This window comes from Alligator mississippiensis, chromosome 13, assembly GCF_030867095.1.
Source record: "Alligator mississippiensis isolate rAllMis1 chromosome 13, rAllMis1, whole genome shotgun sequence".
Taxonomy (NCBI): Eukaryota; Metazoa; Chordata; order Crocodylia; family Alligatoridae; genus Alligator; species Alligator mississippiensis.
Window position 1 is genome coordinate 13,240,751 of NC_081836.1, and position 20,160 is coordinate 13,260,910.

General features: G+C 41.8%; 1 protein-coding gene across 3 annotated transcripts in view; it reads right to left on the minus strand.

Moving 5' to 3' along the window:
* Nucleotides 1-20,160, minus strand: part of CFAP74 (cilia and flagella associated protein 74) — a 113,843-nt gene that overhangs the window by 77,794 nt on the left and 15,889 nt on the right. For all 3 annotated transcript variants that reach the window (XM_059716923.1, XM_019494010.2, XM_006265123.4), the window contains exons 7-13: nucleotides 14,540-14,644; nucleotides 9,648-9,821; nucleotides 9,277-9,387; nucleotides 7,080-7,182; nucleotides 5,371-5,528; nucleotides 1,247-1,457; nucleotides 57-248 (exon numbers count right to left, since the gene is read on the minus strand). In XM_059716923.1, the coding sequence (XP_059572906.1) occupies nucleotides 57-248; nucleotides 1,247-1,457; nucleotides 5,371-5,528; nucleotides 7,080-7,182; nucleotides 9,277-9,387; nucleotides 9,648-9,821; nucleotides 14,540-14,644 (1,054 nt within the window). The remainder of the gene's footprint in view (nucleotides 1-56; nucleotides 249-1,246; nucleotides 1,458-5,370; nucleotides 5,529-7,079; nucleotides 7,183-9,276; nucleotides 9,388-9,647; nucleotides 9,822-14,539; nucleotides 14,645-20,160) is intronic.

Below are 20,160 nucleotides of genomic sequence, written 5' to 3' on the forward strand. Positions count from 1 at the left end.
GTGAAACGAAATTTAGAACAGAAACATGAAGTAATAACAGAAAATGAAAGTTTTACCTTGTTTAAGGCATATTCTCGACTCCAAAGTCCTGTAAACTCTGGCTCAGCTAGAGTCTCGTCCTGCTCTTCCTCACTTTCTTCCTCATCATTTCCATAAATCATACTGTGTGATACTTTTCCTGAAAAATCCTTCTCAGAACTGGATTTTTCATCAACTGAGGCACAAGCAGATGGAGAGCGCCAAGACTTCTATGAGACAGAAGCCAAATTAGGATATACTTTGAAATTACTATTGAAGTGTCACTACTCCAATAGTAACACTTCAGAAATAGACAATTTAATATATTTTATTAGGTTTTGAGGTTTGAATGAACAGGACTGTGTTATGTTAATAAATCTTAATGACAGTAAGCATAGCCAAAACCTTATGTTTCAACAAGTTGCAACACATCACTGCCAGAAATTAGAAGTCTAGAAATCAATGTTCAATCAAACAGAAGGATATTTATGAAAGTATTCTGCCATGTAGCTGCTTTAAAAACTGACCACTGTATAGCTCAATTTCTTGTGTAAACTTCTAACATCAGATTTATAATACCCATATTCACTAGCAGAGAAGTTTTTGTGTTTTAAAAAGGTATCAGAAACATGCATCAGCCCAGAAATCACATGGACAGATCCAAAACTGTGAACAAAAAAACTTCCCCTTACTCTTTGGCTCAGTTTGTCTTGAATATCCAGAATAAAATACTTCCAGGGACTGGATAGAAGGACCATACATTTGATAAGAATTATCTCCTTTTTGCCAGATTTAAAAGCTTCATGGAAGGGTTCTAAACAGAACTGTGTTCAGCTCTTCTTAAACAGACCAAACACTCTGAAACCTGGTGCTTGCCAGGGTAGAAGGTAAATAAATCAGAAAATAAAGGCACCCTGGATTATCTTAGTTTTAGTTCTTGGAGGCACTAGTGTGAAAATTCAGTCATTTTTACAACTATATTCTATTACTCAGTTCAAAACAAAAAAAAATCCCCGCTCAAGAGAGCTGAGACTGGATTTGCAGGTTGATAGAACTACTGGTGAAGTGCAGACACTCTATTGTACAGAATTTAGCTCTTACTTTGTTCACAGGTACCAAACACACACCATTCATTTTTAGAGAGCAAAAGAAACATTTTTTCACCTAGTACTCTAACAGCAGACAAACAAGTTCTCTACACCTTGTGAGGCGTTATAGCTCTGCTTACCTGCAATATTGCTGCAGCTGGATCTTCACAGGTCTTTTCAATATAATTCCATGTTTTAATTTTCCACAGCGCAGAATCCTGAAGTTTACTGCAACTCCTCACTGCCTCTGTACGAGATCGATATTTTTCTTGCTTCTGCATATAAGCTTCCTCTTGCAAAATCCGAGCTACAATCTCAATTTTTTTAGATTTCTGCTGATCTTTGAATTCTCTGTATTTAAAGATTAATAAAAATGTAAGTGCTTGATAATGGCTTTTCTAATTCTATGTACAAACAGTCTGGCTTTTTTTGAGCCCTTAAGCTAACAAGCAGGATTCCACATTTTGCTGCAGCGATCATTTGTCTGTGCCAAAATGACATGGGATTTTGAAGGATTTTAAGTATTTCCAAGTAAATATTGAAATCAGAACATTATGAAAAAACTGGCACAGGATTCAGGACCACTCCTTTAAATGAAAACTAAAACAAATTTTTAGCCTACAATTTTGTTGACTCAATTTGCTTTTATCCTTTAAAGTGATATTCTCAAACTGAGATTTAGTGGTAAGGAAAAAAAGAGTAAAGAAAAAGGACTGTCCAATGGTTTGTGTATTAGTCTGAGGATGTGTAGTAATGCAGAACCTGGATAGTTTGTATCCAGATGGTTCACAACCTGCCTAATTTGCAACATGTTGGCAAATAAAAGATGAGCCATGCATCTGTTTGCTGCAGCTTTTACTTCAAAAGATGTTGTTTCTCTGATCAGCTGGTGCTCCTTAGCAGTCCAGTGCAGCTAACTGGAGAAGTGATGCCCTTTAAAATAAAAGCCACAACAATCAGCAGGGACATCTCAGCTGTCTTGCTGTTAATGACCTACATGTTTGCAAACCCTCAGCAGCATGAGGGCTACAAAGCTTAATCCCACCAACTACCTAGATTTTACTGGACTGTTCTGTCATACTGTTCAAGTCTCTGCCATACCACAGAATTCCTGGTAACCTTGGGCAAGCCATTTAGTAATTCTGTGCCTCAGTTCTGATACTAGCAATTCTGGTACTAATCACGGTAGTTTTCTGTGGCATAAGGTAAGAGGATAACTGTATTATGGAAAGTGAGATGTTCAAATACCATGGTAACTGGGATTGAATAAACAGGTAAGTAATCCCAGGTCCTGTGCTGTCTCCTGAATTTCATTGCCTATACCTACAGTTGTAAAATCAGCTTTTTATTCCCCTGTTCTCTCTTGCTGTGTCTAAGGCCCCCTCTTTATATTACATGTATGTCATGATTAATATATTCATCACAGCATAAATAGGAAGGGTGCTACTTATGCACTCAATTTAAAAAGCCGTAAAATGGGGAATAAGCTATATATATAAAATGTAAAACACTTTTTGGCCTTGCTTGTATGGCACCTTAAATATAAGGTGTGACTGGGGACCAACAATTATCTGATCATTCATCCTGGGGCCCAGACAACACTAATGTCTAGAAGGACCCTGGGACCAACAATCAGCTGACTTTTTTCCCCAGCAGGAGGACTTTAAACCATGTGCTAGGCAGCTCTACAAAGCCTCTGCTCCACCACCCTGGACAGCCAGACCAGTGCTGCCCAGCACAGGGTTTCTGACAATCAAATGATTGTTACATCCTTGCTGCCTTGGTCCAGACAGCCTTGGGTCTTGAACCTGGGGTTGTCTGGGCCAGGTCCAACAATCAACTGGTTTTCTGCCCTCCAGCTCTGGGTGAATGAGACTTGGGAGGTGAAGTTCCCAGCCCTAGGCTGCATGGGGAAGTCTTCACGTATAGCCTGGAGGTGGCAGGGGACTGTCCTGTTTCAAGCAGTTCACAGCCAGCTCTGAGCTGCATGTACAGACTTCCCTGCATATCCCAGGGCTGGTCAGGAACCGTCCAGGTCAGGGGCAGATCCCAGCCCCATGTCCCAATTGTGCAATCGAGGCACAGGACTTGAAAAGAGCTGCAGGGGAGGGGCAGATCCCATTCCCTTCCCCTGATCTGCCAGTGGGCAAACTAGCAGCAAGCCCCTGGCTGGGTGGGTAATCAGCAGACTGGGGTAGGGGGCTGGGACCTGCCTCTTCTCTGTGGCTCTTTACAAGCTTTCTGCCTCCAGTCAGGAAACTGGAGTTGGGACCTCTGTGCTGCTGGGGTAAAGGGACATTGTCCTACCTGGGCTCTGGCAGCAGAGCCTGCCCCAGCAGCAGGTAATTTCCTAGCTCCCACCAGGAGACAGCTGTCTCCTGGCCCTGTGCTCCCCACCAGTCCCTGGGCTAGCACCCAGGGGAGCCTAGAGCTCCCCTTGGCTGTTGCAGGGCCGGAGCGGGCGGGACCGAATTTGCTGCCAGGAGCAGCAAATCTGCTTTCATAGTTTCATAATTGGTAGGGTTGGAAGGGTCCTGAGCAGATCATCAAGTCTGACCCCCTGCCATGGCAGGAAAAAGTACTGGGGTCAAATGACCCCAGCAAGGTGTTCGTCTAACCTCCTCTTAAAGGCCCCAGGGTAGGAACTAGCACCACTTCTCTTGGAAGTTGGTTCCAGATCCTAGCCGCCCTGACTGTGAAGTAGCGCCTCCTGATGTCTAGTCTGAATCTACCTTCTGCCAGCTTGTGACCGTTATTTCTAGTCACTCCTAGTAGCGCTCGGGGGAACAAGGACTCCCCCAATGCCCGCTGGTCCCCTCTGACTAGTTTGTAACCGGCCACTAGATCCCCCCTCAGCCTTCTCTTGTGGAGGCTGAACAGGTTCGGGTCTCTTAGCCTCTCCTCGTAGGGCCTGCCCTGCTGGACCCTGATTGTGTGGGTGTCCCTCCTCTGGACCTACTACAAGTTGTCCACATCCCTCCTGAAGTGCGGCACCCAGAACTGGCCTGACCAATGCCACAGAGTGGGAGGATCACCTCCTTGGACCTGCTCGAGATACATCTGTGGATGCATGACAAGGTGTGGTTGGCCTTCCTGATCGTGTCCCCACACTGCTGGCCCATGTTCATTTTGGCATCAATAATGATTCCAAGATCCTTTTCTGCCTCTGCACTGATGAGAAGGGAGTTCCCCAGCCTGTAGGTATGCTGCTGGTTCCTACCCCCAGGTGCAGCACCTTGCACTTGTCAGTGTTGAAATCCATCCTGTTCACATCCCTGCAAGTGTAGATGCCTGCCCAGAGTGGGTTTATTCTAGAGTAAACCCACCCCACAGCATTTGCATGTGTAGACATGCCTGCTGGGACTGCTATGTAATTTAGAAGGGGGAAAGAGTGAAAAAGGATGAAGGATTAAACCCCAAAATAGGTTAGAGTTAGGCTTTTCCATTACAGACTTCCCATAATTCTGTACATATTTATTTTTATGTGCATTTAGTACTAATGAAATGCCTGGTTCAGCATTCTGAAGACTAAAGCTATTATTATTTATCTGAACATCAAGTGCAATAGTCCTTACACAGTCTCATCATTGTGCTTGAACCATAACCTAGATGATTACTTCCAAAAGGTTAGTTTATGATTACATAGGGTAACTACCATTACATCTCCCTGGCTGGTCAGCTATAGTTATATTGCTGTGTCTGTCAAAAAGAAGACCGTATAGTTCTCACTAAGATGGCTTTCATGAAATGAACACAGCCACAGAGAATTAGTCCACTTCTTCAAATCTATTCATAAGAGTTACTTTGTCATCAATGCAGGACAAAATTTTGATCCTTACAAATATAGTCCTGATCATACAATTTGATCTGAGAGGGCTGATACCAGGGAAGAGTACAACTGATTTCAGTGGAGCTGAAAGTTATAGCTGTACAGATACAACTGCAGACTAAGGTCAGGGTTTACACTTCAACCAATGACACCTTTGCACTTTAACCATATAAGCAGAGTGAAATCCTTTGACAAAGTATATGAAACTAGTTTCTTTGAAGTATATGGGGCATACTTGAGCCAAGAATCTGGGATGATACTATATTTAGGTACAAGATACTCCAAGAATCAGTGCAGTTCCAGGGTTGCAAGGCTAAGAGCAGTAAAGATGACATGTTTTAGTTTCAAAGAAGAGCAGGTGGAAATGTGATAGTTATTCAATAGATATGTGCACCAGCAAATAGCTGAGAATTACACAACAAAATTATTACTTACAATTTCTGTCTTTCAAACTCCACCAGTCGTTTATGGAGAAAAATCTCCTTGGCAACATTGCCTCCTCCTGCTAGAATAGTCTCTCTCATTTTCATCTCCTGGTTTTTTGCCTCGAGAGCTCTTGCTTTATCCCTTGCCTGCAGGGCTCGAAGGGTTTCCTATGAAGTCATGCAAATCAGTTACATATTTCATTCATATATTATAAGCTATACAATAGAATATGGTAAGGAAATCTTTATCTATGTCTGATTTTTTGGTGTATTTTCCTTTGACAGAATTTCCTTTATTCTTTTTTATATTTGAAGTTGCCTTTGGGTTTGTTTTTTAATTTTTTTTTTATTGTACCAGATTCACTTTGTAATGGTTGAGTTTAGAGGTGCACTAATACACTGGTCCAATATCGGACTGGCACCGATATAAAGAAAATTTTCTGTATCAGAAATTTGCCTGATGTGGCCGATAATTTGTCCAATAAATGCCCGCATGTGCACAAAGCCGTAGTGCAGCACATAGGCAGTGAGGAGCAGAGCCGGCAGTGTGGAGTGCTGTGTGCAGCTGGTAAGTCTGGTGTGGAGGAAGGGGAAGGGGAGCGGGGAGAGGGAAGGAGCGTTGGGGGGGCAGATCAAGGTGAACAAGGGTGTGGGGTTGGGGCAGGAGCTGCCCACCCAGGGCCAGGGCAGGTGCGGGACAGACGCGCAGCTAGTCGGGGGGGGCACGAGAAGGGGCAGGGGCAGAGCTCATCCAGTGCTCATCTGGCAGCTTGCACTGCTGCTCCTGCCACTTGTCCAAGAGCGCACTAGGGGGGAGGGCACGTGCCCCTGGATCTGCATGGTGTGGTGCAGGACAGGCTGGGGCCAGGCTCTTTCCAACTGGTCAGATGTGGGGGCACACCTCCCCCCCACCTCCATGCCCTCCCAGATGAGTGGCAGGAACTGCCAGATGAGCACCGGATGAGCCACGCACAGCGGCAAGAGCCGCCCCCCCCTTTCCACCACCCCCCCTCCATTCCACACCCACCCCAGTTCTGGTCCCAGCCCCAGCCCACAGCTGCAGCCTGCCCCGCACCACACAGATCCAGGGGACACATCCCCCCGGGATGAGCCACTTGCCTGAAACAAGTTAGTCTGTGCAGCAATGTATAAAAAGCATTGGAGATTAAAACAAGTTGGAATATCATCTTGGACTCTGCAATACACAGACACAGATGTGTGACACAATATTAGGATAAGAACCTTAGCTCTGAATTTCTTAGCTTTCCTGCTGGTTTAAATTATTTTAACTGTTATGATGTTATATTAGCTGTTTTATTTATTAACTATTTCTGTTTGGAACAAGGCATATCAGTAACACCACAGGCCAGATTCTAGCACCCTTTCTGTGCGAATACTATTTTTTCCTTGAATGAAGTGAATAGACCATTCACAGAATAAGGTGCACATTCAAGATAAATAAGGATGTTGGAAGCTGACCTGACCAGTATCATCTGTAACACTTACATGGCCAGATTCTCAGTGATTCTGGCCATGTAAGTAGTGTTAATAGATAAGTAGTTAGATAAGTAGGTAATAAGTAGTGTTAAAAGAAGCTTCTTCAGTGCTAGGACCAGATCATGTAAATGTAGCAGTGAAAACTTAAAATGGTTCTCATTAAAATCTGTCAATCTAATCAATCAATTGCTTCACTACTGATCTATGCACTAGTACTTGTACCCTATTGGAAGTTATGTTGTTTTTCAGGGAAAGCACAGCTTGCATCCTTCTCTCCATATGCTCCTGAGTTTCCAGTTCTTCTTTTGCTTTTTTCTGATATATCCTGTAGGTAGAATAAAACCTTTCAGACTGTGTCATGCTTAGCCTGGCAAATAAGTAGTGTTAATGTCACCCAACATTCCTCCTCTAACTCACTGTGTTTACTATAATATTGGGTATGATAAAATAGAACAGTTGGAAGAGTCTTCTGAATGTAGCACCATTTGAATTACATGTTCCAAAAATGCCTTTCAGCTAGTTTGCTCAACAATTTTTTTTACGCTTTGAACATGAAGAATGTATGTGCTACATTGAGAAATTTGTCTACTCACTACTACAGTATGGAGAGGATATATGTCTTGCTTATATAACCAGTCACACAGTGACATCAATGCTTAAACAGTTAAAGCTAACTTACTGGGTGCATCTATACATTCATTAATGTGCCATAATTACAGTGCATTAAGTTTAGTACCTGTAATGACAGCTACTAACTTAATGCGCCGTAATTCCTGCTACTGAGCATTAGTGCAGATGAATGGTTTTTTAGTGACATTAACGCACATTAGACTAAATCTACTGTGCATTAGCGCATTAACATAGGTTTAACATGCCACACTAATGCACAATAGAACTAGTCTTCTGCGCATTAAGCATCTTCTGTAGAAGCATCCACTGTATCTAGAAATAAATCTAACCATGGGCTCAAGTCAAACCTGAGAAAACCCCATATTTACTAAGGGAAATGTTAAAAATGAACATACTTGATTTAATTTTTAACTAGTGGATATTTTCCACATAATAACAATCTTATATTCTCTTCCAGCGGAGCCACTAATTTGCTAGAGATTTAGTTTTCGGCAAACCTAATCAAGTAATGCAGATAGTTAATTTTGTTTGCCTTGGTTACTGTAACTTTGCCATATTGTCTTAAAAAACCCCAACAAACTAAATAGGAAACAATATACAATTACCTCAAATACCTTTCCAATGCCTAAATTCAAAAATACAGGAAAGATGATTTACAAAATATTTTGTTGAGAGTCTCTTCAGTATCAAAATACACTAATTTAATTATACAAATATAAAAGCCATTAAGAGATCTTTAATGTCTACAAGTGCCAAGGATCTTGATTTCACTTTTCATCTAAACTACAACCCTTTCAGCAACATATGATCCCAAACATTCTGGAACATAAGGCCAGTGTAACCCGAAAAAGAAGGCTGCCAGCCTCTGAATTACCATACTACTTCATGAAACCACTGGGATTTTCCTTAGATGCTAGTTATTCAAGTCGCTTTGGATCTTATGGGATTTGAATGGATAATAGCTCTAGGTGGTACAGCTGGAAGTTTCTAACTTCCAACAGAAAATACATCTAACAGTAAAATGTTTCCTTTTAAAGCAGGAAACTCATGCAGCTGGATAAAGGTCTCCAGGCCAGTCTGCGGGCCACATCCGGCCATGCCAGAGCCAATAGGCAGGACTAGGCTGGTAGGACAATGTGCACAGCGATCTCCCCCTGTGCTACAGACAGCATGCTGCAGACAGTGTGCAAACTAGATCCAATGTCTGTGGCTCCAGGGTGGTCAGGATCATGGCCCAGGCTGTCTGTGCACACCAGAGCCAGTGTGAAGGACTGTCCAATGAGGCACCACATGCAATGTGTATTCCATGCTGGCTACCCCTGCTGTGGGTGGCGCTTGCTGCACTGTGTCTAGCCTACACGCCACAGGCAACACAAGCCCCAGAGTGGAGCCAGTGCCTCGTACAGGTGGTGCACAGGCTGGACCAAGCATTGTATGCAGTCAGCTGCCAGACAGCCCTGTATGCTGGCTGTGGCACAGCCTGACCCAGATCAGTCCAAGAGCCAGTGCATGGGGCTGGTTAAGCATGGGTGCTGTATGCAGCTTGTGTGCTGGACTAACCCTCTGTGCCATGAACAACACCAGTGGTACCAGGTCCAGCCCATGCACCAAACCACCTCCACATGCCACATGCAGGGTTGGTCCAAGACTTATGAGACATATTATGCAGCTCCACAGGCCAGATCCAGCCTGCACGCCATATTTTGACACCCCTATCATAAAGATTGACTACTGAACAATACATTTCAGATATTGTGCTAGGACACTATCAAGGAGAAGCATTAGAAACCTGGCCATGGTTTTCTTCAGACACTGGACTGCTTTCTCATTATTCCTCTGAGCATCTTCAATTACTTTTTGATGTCTTCGCTCATACTCCTCCTGAGATTCCATTTCTTTTCTGTAAAAGACAGATTAAAACTGGTGGACCCAGTCCTAGACTACTGAGAGAGGACCAACTCCCACTAAAGTTAAGGGGCTTTAAGCTGGGAGTTGCTATTGCTTTACATTCTTTCTTTAATTCCATTTCCCAGTTCAAAGTTCTATGGTTAGCACTTAAATAAAAAACCTTCCTAAAGTTCCCCTGATACATGAATGAAATTTCTTATTGGGCAGAAAATCGCTGGGGAAGAGAAGTGGAGTCTCAGCAATTGTGCTTACTTTTTCGCAGCCTGCTCTTTTTGTTCCATCAGCAGGACTTTAGCTTTTTCCTTTTGAATCCGTTCTTCTGTCCGTTTTTTGTACTGTGTCTCCAGAGTCTCCTCATCCTTTTCAAGTTGCTCTCGGAGACCTCCAAATTTTCCCTGCTCAATTTCAATCTGCCACATATCATACCTTTTAAACAAAGAGTTACTAGGTTAACCCCAAAAGGACCAGCATTTTATCAGGTAATTACCATATATACATTCAGAAGAGTCGGTAGCTCCATAGTAAAAAACAGAAATCTAATCATGTTTTACTCTGATAGTTACAAAGGATGTTGTAGCTAATCATCCAGAGTGGTGCTAGTGTTTAGCAATACTTGTAATTTTTAGAGGTGTCAAACTTCTTCCTCAAATTGGCTGTTAAGCAATATAAGTAAAAAAAGAAGGTTTATGGGACAATATTTTAATACTTTGCTAATTCAAAGCCACCTTACTTCTAAGCTTGTTCAGTAATGGCCCTTAGAGATGAATATTCTATGTTTTGTTCACGGTGCCTAGATAGCACACCGGTGGCATTAGAGTGTGCACAAACATACATTTTAGCCTCTTTAAAGGGGAGGGGAGCTGCAGCATGTGTTATGATCTGTTACCCCCATGTAGAAGCCTACAGTGATACAAGTTAGCTATATCACCTTAAGTTTGACCCTAAATGAAGTAGGGTAAAGGGTGGAGTGATTTTACTATACTTGTATTGCTACAGAATGCTTAAGATGGATAAAGGGGCATTAATTTCACTTGAAGCATGGACTCAAAAAGGAAATTATAACATTTAGATATCCATGCTACCCTGCTGGAGAGATGTGATGCTAACTACTGAGGCTCCAATTTTGTTTAGGAATGCACAGCAAGCCAAACAACTTCCCTTGGTAAGGATGGGGCTATGGGTATAAATTCAGGCAGAGTTTACTTTACCTAAGGGGGAAAAACGTGTTTCCAGGAATAGCCTAAGACTGAGTCCATGGGAGAACTATGGACAGATCAGACAGTTTGGAGTCTAATCCAAACTGGAAAAAAGCATGGGATTCTGGTCAGAATAGATCAGACACACAAATGTAATATTTACATTGGGTAAAATTTTTCAAAAGCACTTTAAATCCCATTGAGTGTATCTACACAAGCAATTAAACTGACACAGTAAATTCTGGCACAGTTTGGGCTGGAGTCAGCTGCTCCTAGACACAGTATTTATACATGCACCCAGGACTGCAACAGTCTGAGCTGGGGAGGAGCAGCCCTAGGCTGGCAGGAGGCCTGGGGCTGGTCAGCCCTATGCTCTGGGTGGCAGCATCAGGCAGCACAGGGACTGGCTGGGGCATGAGTGCGCTACAGTGTGAGGCTAGCTGGTAAGGAGTCCCTACACTGTAACAACCTGGTGCCTGGGTCACTGTCTACATATGCATTGTGGTGGCATAAATTACTTCACCATAGGATAGTACTTGTCCCAGACAACAGTATTCTTGGGTGGAGTTAATTTACTGCACCCTAATCTGGGTGTGTATGTAGCTGGTGATACTCTCCTGCAGAGCTAATTAGTCAATACTGCAGTAAAGCACACGTGTAGGTGAACCCATTGTCAAAAGAGCCTAAATCTCACAAAATGTCAAAAGAATTTAGTAACTCGAATGCTTAACTCACTTTTGGAAATAGAACTTAAGTACCTTTGCAAAATTTATCTACTAAATTGCAAAGAGAAAACTATTCAGAGGAAAAGTGAGAATTACCATAAGACACTTTAATACTAGTGCATGAAATCAACAATTAGAAACTGCAAGGAAACAGCCTCTTTGCCTTACTCTAGGAAGTGTTTTTACTTTGTTTTGGTATGCCACAATTCCTAACAACATTCAAATCTCTCTGCATAGACAAATATACATATGGTCTAACACTTATATTACAAACAATGACTTTAAAAAGCTTCTCTAATGCTTTTATGTAATTTTGTATTATGAAGTCCTATTTTCTGACTAAACATGTGGTTAAGCATGTCTATAAGCTCCTGTTCACATTCTTGTTTTGATGTCCTTTCATTGATATTTGTACCTCTGGTGAAGAAAGTGTCGTCTATTGCCTCCTGCAAATGACTGGTTTTATATCTTAACATCTGAATGAATAATTTAATATATACGAGTCATCAATTAAGAGCATGAGAAATTAATTTTAGAGAAAAATTCAGAGCACCACTAAACTGTATCCATTACTTTGCCATTATAGTCCTCTAAGGGGCATCTGAGAGACTGCAACAAATAAAAACCTTGTTATATTAAACTGAAGAATGGCTCCAAATATGATACCAAAAAGTATTAATTATTTTAAGTGACCTGCATGCTTGGAATGATGAAATGGTAAGGGCTACTAATGTTACCAGAAGCACTTATCCTCACCAGTTTTTCTAGGGGCAGATGTTACTTCCCCTTTACTGTTTTTTAATACCTAAAAAAAAAGACATAAATGTGCAGAGATAATGTTTTACATATTATTCAATAGAAAATACATGCCATAATAGATGAAGAGGAAAGAGGTGGGACAGTAATTAGAGTCATATGTAGCTGTGGGTTTATTGCAGTTCAGCCTTTTTCATATTTCAAAACATGACCAACCCATACATTCAGATTGGCAATTCATTTAGATTAGCATAATCTGGGCATCAGCAACCTACAGTCCATGGACTAAAGCCATTTTATCTGGTTGATATAGCTGGGGACCTTCTGCAGTGTTTCAGCAGTGGGGGGGGCGGGGGGCAGGAGGCTTTGCCTGGGCTGCAGAGAGAAGTGGGAGTGGCAGCAGATGCATGGCTCTGGTTCCGATTTCACTTCCAGCAGTGTCGGCCTGATTGGAAGTGGCCTGTGCCCATAGCTAAACTCATCTAAAACAGCCCCTGCTGCAAAATGTTCCTGACTCCCAGCATGGCCAATTCAACTCAGTTCACCATGCCAATTGATCTTCATCACTTTATTCTAACTCAGGGTCTGGCCCAAGGTAAACTGTTTCATTTCCAAAGCAGTGAACTGCTGGTTCTGGTCAAAATTGGCTCTGAAGGAGCCTTGCTGTATGGGGAAGCTCCTGTATATGTTATGCTAATTTATTTGCAATCAACATTTGAAGAGATTCATTTGACAGGTAGCAATATACCTTTTCAATGCATGGTGCAGTGTGGCTGCCTCATTAAATGGGGATATAAATGAACCTATGAATGCCAGATGTAGGATATTTGGGGGAGTCTTTTGTGTTTTTCTACAGTTGCACGCAAACAAATTGCCGAAGAGAAGGTCAAAAGAACGAATGTGTATACTTGAAGTAGTGGAGTTACCACTTACCTTGAAAACGGAGTTATTTTGATTTAAGGGAGTCTTTACATGATTTATAATTCAGAGGAGGTTTAAGAAAATTCTAACAGGTCTGTGCCCTATCATATTAAGCATTTGGTTCCTTCAAAAGAGAGCAGAGGACCTTTCAAAATTCTTGTTCACTGTGCTGAAATGTACAGATATTCACCAAGTTTCCCATAAAGAAAACTTCACTACAGCAACTGAAGAATGATGGCACTCAAGTTTAAATTGTGGCATCTGCAGGATGGAGAGCTTTACAGAAATAGAATACATTTCCATTAGTTAAATATGCAGATGGCTGTTGTGCAAAAGTACCATTACTAATATAACAGCAAATTATCCAAGGTCTAGTACTGAAGCTATGATATTTTACAGATATGTCTCTTTCTGTTTAGGATGGTTTGGTTCAAGGTCATGAAATGTAGGCTAATAACTAGAAAAAAATTCTGGATATATAGACCAGTGTTTTAGAAGGCCTAATATTGAAACAAGGAACTGATTGCCTTTTAATTGATTCACAATAGTGATAACTGTCATACCATCCCTTCAAGATGAGCCTTGTGATGCCTTTTCAAAATGCATACTTTCTTCCTTGGATAAATCCCACAGGTATAAGAGATAAGAGCCGCTCTACAAACTGCTGAGATTCAGATACTGGCCCTACCTAAATGGAACTGCTGCATGTAATTTTGTGACGGAAGTAGAAGAACAACTTGCTTCTAACCTAAGCTGACTTCAAGAATTACGAACATTCAGGACTGAAAAGAAAAATGTTTTTAGAAGGAAAAAAATATTTAAAAAATGTTCTATGAAACTAAAACACAAGTTGGGAAGAGAGACATATATTAATGGTTTGTTGTAGAATTCTTGGAGGATTCTCATTTAGAGATCTTTAATGAGGGTACTGCATCTTAATTGGAAGATTTGGGGCCAAATCCTGATCCAACTTAAGTGAACAGGAACATTGCTGTTGATTTCACGGAAGCAGAACTGTTCTTTAATGATGAGCTGCCTGGTAGTTTAGGCCAAAATTTAATCTACTATGAAACTGCTGCAAACCTGACAAATAAAGAATTCAAAATATCTACCTGCTAAATCCATTACACCATTGCCACAGGTCCAGGAAACAAAACCACCAGATTATGCCCTTTAATCTTTTTTTTCCACTAGCTTGACTGTCTTTGAGGTCTTCTGTATATGGAACACTTCAAAAGTAGATAAAGCTACCTCACTTACTGTGCATTAAGAATATTCACATCAGGTATCTTGTGTGCTGTAAATTCACACTTTGACTTGCTGCAAATTTCCCCACTACAAACAATTTCCCCATACAGGAATTTCCCCATACAGACAAGCCCTAAATTTTTGATCACCTCAAATGTTAGTTATTATATATAGATACTTTATATTTCTTCTAAAACTGAATCAATCACTAAGTTGATTTAAGACTTTGGGCTAAAATGTAAAATGAAAAGAAAACTAATAAAGGTCAATAACTTTCACTCTCATTCCTTTAACTTACACATTTTCTTTCAGCAGCAAAGCAATTTTTGGCTCAAGGTCTTTTTCATTCTCCAGTTCAGTGCACAGTCGTCTGTGTGCTGCCTGTAGGCGAAACATAGCTGCACTGTTACATTAAAAAGAAAAAAAAAAAGGAAAGAAATTGGAAATGAATAGTAAAACCTTGCAAGGAAAATAACAGAAACTATTAAGGTGCCTTATACTTCAGACATATGTTTTAGAATACCACTGATTTATATTAAGCACAGTGGTTTACAATCTTTTTTCATTTGTGGACCTGTTTGAAAATTTTAAATGGAGAAGTGGACCCCTTTGAATTGTAAGTGTTGGTATTCACATACTTTTGATTGATCATAAGTCATCTTTCATGGACCCCTTAGACATAGTCTGCAGATCTCCAGGGGCCCATGGACCACAGGTTCAAAACCACTGCATTAATATAATGCCCTTTCCTAAGTGTAAGTTCTCCTCTCAAAAGCACACTCTCTTTAAACTACTGTATACCAGCTGTATTCATTCAGCACATTCTTTTTACTTATCATGCATTCTGTTTTGGCTATTATTTTACTTATAATACTATATTATTCATTGATACATTTAACTTGTACGTAAGCTGCTTCAAAGTTTGTTCACAATACAGTGAACCCCAGCATACAAACTATCCAATGCTTTCAATTTAAACACATGGAAAAGGTGTAATGAATTGCCTCCCACTCCACAAAACAGGTCCTCAGCGCATTGGTACATTTCACAAGCACAAGACAATGAGAAAAATACAAGTACAAACCCCTTGTCATAACAGTTATCAGAGCAGCAAAGCTACAACCCACAAAGCACTTGTAGCATACTTCTAGCATCTGTAACATACTTCCAGTGTCAACTGGTAATACTAAATCAACTGGCTTGAAAGGACATAATATAAAGAGAACTGCCTACATAAATTAAGCTGATTTTGTTTGTATTGTAGCACATATATTTCTAAAATCTACATTGTATTTATCCAAGATAGTCAGTCACTATAGTACCCCATCCTTTGGGAAAGGGGTAAAAATGAGACAGGCCTCCAACATATGAAATGAATAAAGTGGCTAAGGGAGTGTGCCAGGAGTTGGAAAACACAGTTCAACTTAAAGAATACAGAAACAATAATACATTCTCTGGATGATTATATTTTCAGTATAGGCTTCATGTCAGTGGCTCTCAATTTACAGATGAGGGCCATGATAACAAACTTGCAAAAACACAGAGTACTGTTACCTCTATGTTTCAAGCTGTTTTAAATATCAAGGTGTATCTATAAAAACTACAATACCATCTAGCACGTAATACTCCATATGAAAGGCTTACTCACACATGAGGCACATACAGAAGTGCAATTCCCTGGTCTAACTCATGGCACTTTGTGTAAAGTGCCATGAGTTAGACTGATCCTTCCAATCCAACACGTTAGCTGTTGGGTTGGGAGTGTGGGGGATTGAGCTCCAATTTGGAGCTGATTCAGGAACAGAAGCTGTATCTCTGCAGCCTCTTCCCCTAGCTCTGCCAACCCCCGCCCACCACCACCACCTCCCTTTGGCCCCTGGTGTTGTCTCAGGATGGGAAGGGGAGAAGGCAGGGGAGGGAGGTCCATTCTGGGGTTTCTCCAGCCTGCACTGGAGTGGGGAGGGGATGGGCTAGATCCCCCCACCTATCCCACCCTCCAGTGCTGGCTGGGCAACCCCCAGAACAAGCTCCTACACTCCCTTCCCCCCCTCCCACTTTGAAAACAGCACCAGGAGCAGAGCTGGGCTGCATCAACCCAGCCCTGCTCCAGGCATGCACAGACACAAGTTAATGAAGGCACTCCACTTCGGAGTGCCTTCATCTGAACCCTCATGTAACCCATTTAAAACGCTCTGTAGGCATTTGTGTTAGGTCACAGCTGTAGAGTGCTTTCCAGGGCCAGATAAGGTGAAAATTGCCACTTTTGTCCACACCTCAAGGCAGCACATTGCAGTTTCTAAGAGCTTTATATCCAAAGTAAAATCTGTGGATTAGATTGTAAAACTCTATGGGCTGTATTTGTGTACGGCAAACAACTAAACATTCACTGAAGAAAGCATTTGTGATATACTCTAATACAACTGTTTCAGGTACAGCATATATATTGTTTATAAAGTGATGATGACACTCTATGCTATGGATGTTTGCTATGGATGTACTTTCCATATTTGCTTTTCCTGGATTTATTTGTGTCATCTTGGGTATGTCTACATGTGTAATTACAGCACCTGAATAAACTGTGGAGTTTATTGCTCCAGAGTAAATTGATCCCAGGTGCACCCAGGTTTGACCGTGTAGCCAGGAGCAATTAACTCCAGAGCAATAAGCTGCACAGTTTATGCGGGTGCAGCAAATGGAGCCCATGTGGAGCCAAGGATCAGTCTAACTCATGGCACTTGCTGTAAAATGCCATGAGTAAAAGCAGGGAACTGCACTTCTATACGGAGCCCAGGTGGAGCAGCCCCAGCTGGCAGGGACCCTGGGAGTCAGCCTGCCAGTCCACAATATGCTACAGAGGAGCTGGCTGGGGCACTAGGGAGCTTCAGTGCAGGGCTAGCCAGCAGGCAACCCCTGCACTGAAGCACCCATATGCCCCAGCCAGCGTCTACATGTGTGTTGCTGCGGAGTTTTTACAAGTACTACAGTGGCAGCCTATAAGTATATAAGGGGGATGCACCAGGATCTGGGAGAAAAGTTGTTCACCAGTAGGGATGTGTGAAGCTTCGGTCTCTGATTCGATTCCACAGAAATTCAGCCCGATTTGGTGGCTGAATCTCCGAATGCGAATCAAATCAGAGGACCCTTTAATCTCTCCAAATTGAATCGGAAGCCTCTGAATCAATTTGGAGAGATTCAGAAAGATTTGGAGATTCGGACATAGACACAGCTTTAAATGTTTTTTCTACATACCTCTAGGTAGCAGGGGCTCGTGAGTGCTGAGATGCTGGGGTGCATGGAGCATCAGGAGTGCAGGGGAGCCCTCCACATGCTTGGCAGCAAACCCAGAAGTGTACCGGAAGTGGGTGGTGCCTGCAAAGATGCATCAGCATCCCTGGGATGCTCATACGTTTTGCTTTCTTGACCCGGCTGGTTTCAGCTTGGCAGTGCAGGCAGGTAGCATACGTGGGATCATCTGCCACCTCAAAATGATTTAATAGATTTCATAGACATTAGGGCTGGAAGGGACCTCAGAAGATCATCGAGTCCAGCCCCCTGCCCCAAGGGCAGGAAGTCAGCTGGTGTCAAAAGATCCCAGCAAGATAAGTGTCCAAATGTCTCTTAAAGGAGTCCAGAGTAGGTACTCGCACCACCTCTGGAGCAGTCTGTTCTAGGCCTTGGGGGCTCAGACAGTAAAGAAGTTCTTCCTTATGTCCAGCCTGAAATGGTCTTGGAGGAGTCTGTGACCATTTGACCTTGGTTGTGACCATTTGACCTTGATCGTCCGAGGTCCCTTCCAGCCCAGCGATCCCACTATCAGGCAAAACACAGATTTCTTTTTCTTCAAGTAAAAAAAAACAAACAGAATAATTTCAAAGGAATGGATATAGGGAAAAAAAGAAATGATATAGGGATAACAATACTAGTATTGAAGTTAGGCTCGTATAGCTAAACTGTCAGTGTAAGCTGTATCCTATCCAATCCTTTGCAAATAGAAGACACGCTCCCTAGCTAGACAGTAGCAGCTAAGAAGCAGTCAGTCAGTGCCTTTCAGATGCTGCTCTCTGGCAAGAGACAGGTTGACAAAGACTGACAGTTTAGGCACTCACAGGCTTATATGCTGTTTTTAAACTTTTTAGGTCCCTCCCCCAGAGCACTGGGATTGAAAGGAACCTCAGGGACAGTTGGCGGACGCTAGCTAGCTACAGATGTCAGTCTGTTCCCCCCTCTTGCCCCTCCCTCTCCTTACTTTCTCTTTCCCTACAAGCCCAGCTTCAAAACATCTTCAAAACATTTTCACTTGTTTCGTTTTGTTTTGAATGTTTCGACATGTCTCCCATTTTGTTTTGGATTCAGAATTTTGAGCGTTGAAACACTCAAAACACCACCAAAATGAGTGAAACGTCATTCGAAATTTTGCACAGCCCTAATAACTAGGTCTAATGGCCACAAACTTCTAGAAGGCCGAATTAGACTGGACATAAGAAAAAACTTATTTACAGTCCGAGTGTCCAGGATCTGGAACAGACTCTCCACAGAGGTGATGCAAGCACCTGCTCTAGACTCATTCAAAAAGCATTTGGATGCGTATCTTGCTGGGATCATTTGACCCCAGCAGACTTCCTGCCTCTGGCAGAGGAGCTGGACTCAACGATCTCATGAGGTCCCTTCCAGCCCCTAATGTCTATGAAATCTACTAAATCTACTATCCTGTTAAGGAGTAAATTAGTTTACTGCAACCTAATAGGAGCACACATGTAGGCACCAAGATATTTGCTGTGCAGCTAATTAGTCAACTGAGCAGTAAACATCTTATATAGATGTATCCCTTAGTGCTCAGGAGATTCAGTTGTAGACCAGTATCCCATTGTTTCAGCTGTTGTACACCCAACACAAGAGATATTGGCTGCCCTGAGTATACTTTATTGTATTGTTATAATTGTTGGCAGTTATTTTGAAAGAAAGTATGAACTTTAATTAAACCCAAGCAAAAATGTGACCCAAAAATCGTATCATCTAACCACCCACCTCCCAATTAAAAATCAGACTAGTTAACAAGAGACCAACAATCTCTTTGAGCTGTTTTGTAGGGGAACACCTTACTTTAATAACTGTTTGAGGATTGTTTTTGAAGTTGGTGGAGTTGTTTTGGTGGACTATATTGTATTATATAATATATTATATATAGTAGAACAAAAAAAACAGGATTGTATTGGCAAATATAGATATTATATTACATATTATATATAATATACATATAAATATATCATATATGGCATCTAATATATATTACATTACATAAATAAATATATAAATATTTTATAATAGAACAAAAAAGAGTGCTATAGTGACAAATGAGATCACATTTGGTGAAAGCTAAATTATTATTATTTTGGTGGTAAGCATATTTACAATTAATATAACAAAACTGATACATATATATTAGTATAATTAGACATAATCATGGACACTAAAACCTTGGTTCGAACACCCTTCTCCCACCACTACCCCAAACATGTACCTTTCTTGACAAGGCCTAGACTGAATTTGATTTTTTAACTCAGGTCACAGTGCTAGGAGTAATATAAAACTTCTACACTTTGGCTTTTGTTGTTCTCAGAAGTGTTGGAAACTTTTCATAGATTCATAGATTGTGAGGTTGGAAGGGACCTCAGAAGATCATCGGGTCCAGCCCCCTGCACCAAGCAGGAAAGAGAACTGGGGGCCAGGTGAGCCCAGCAAGGTGACTGTCTAGTCTCCTCTTAAAGATTTCCAGGGTAGGCGATTGCACCACTTCTGGAGGAAGCTTACTCCACAGTTTGCACACCCTGACTGTGAAGAAATTTTTCCTAATATTGAGCCTGGGTCGCTCTTCCAGGAGTTCGTAGCCATTACTCCTGGTTTTCCCCTTGGGTGCCCTGG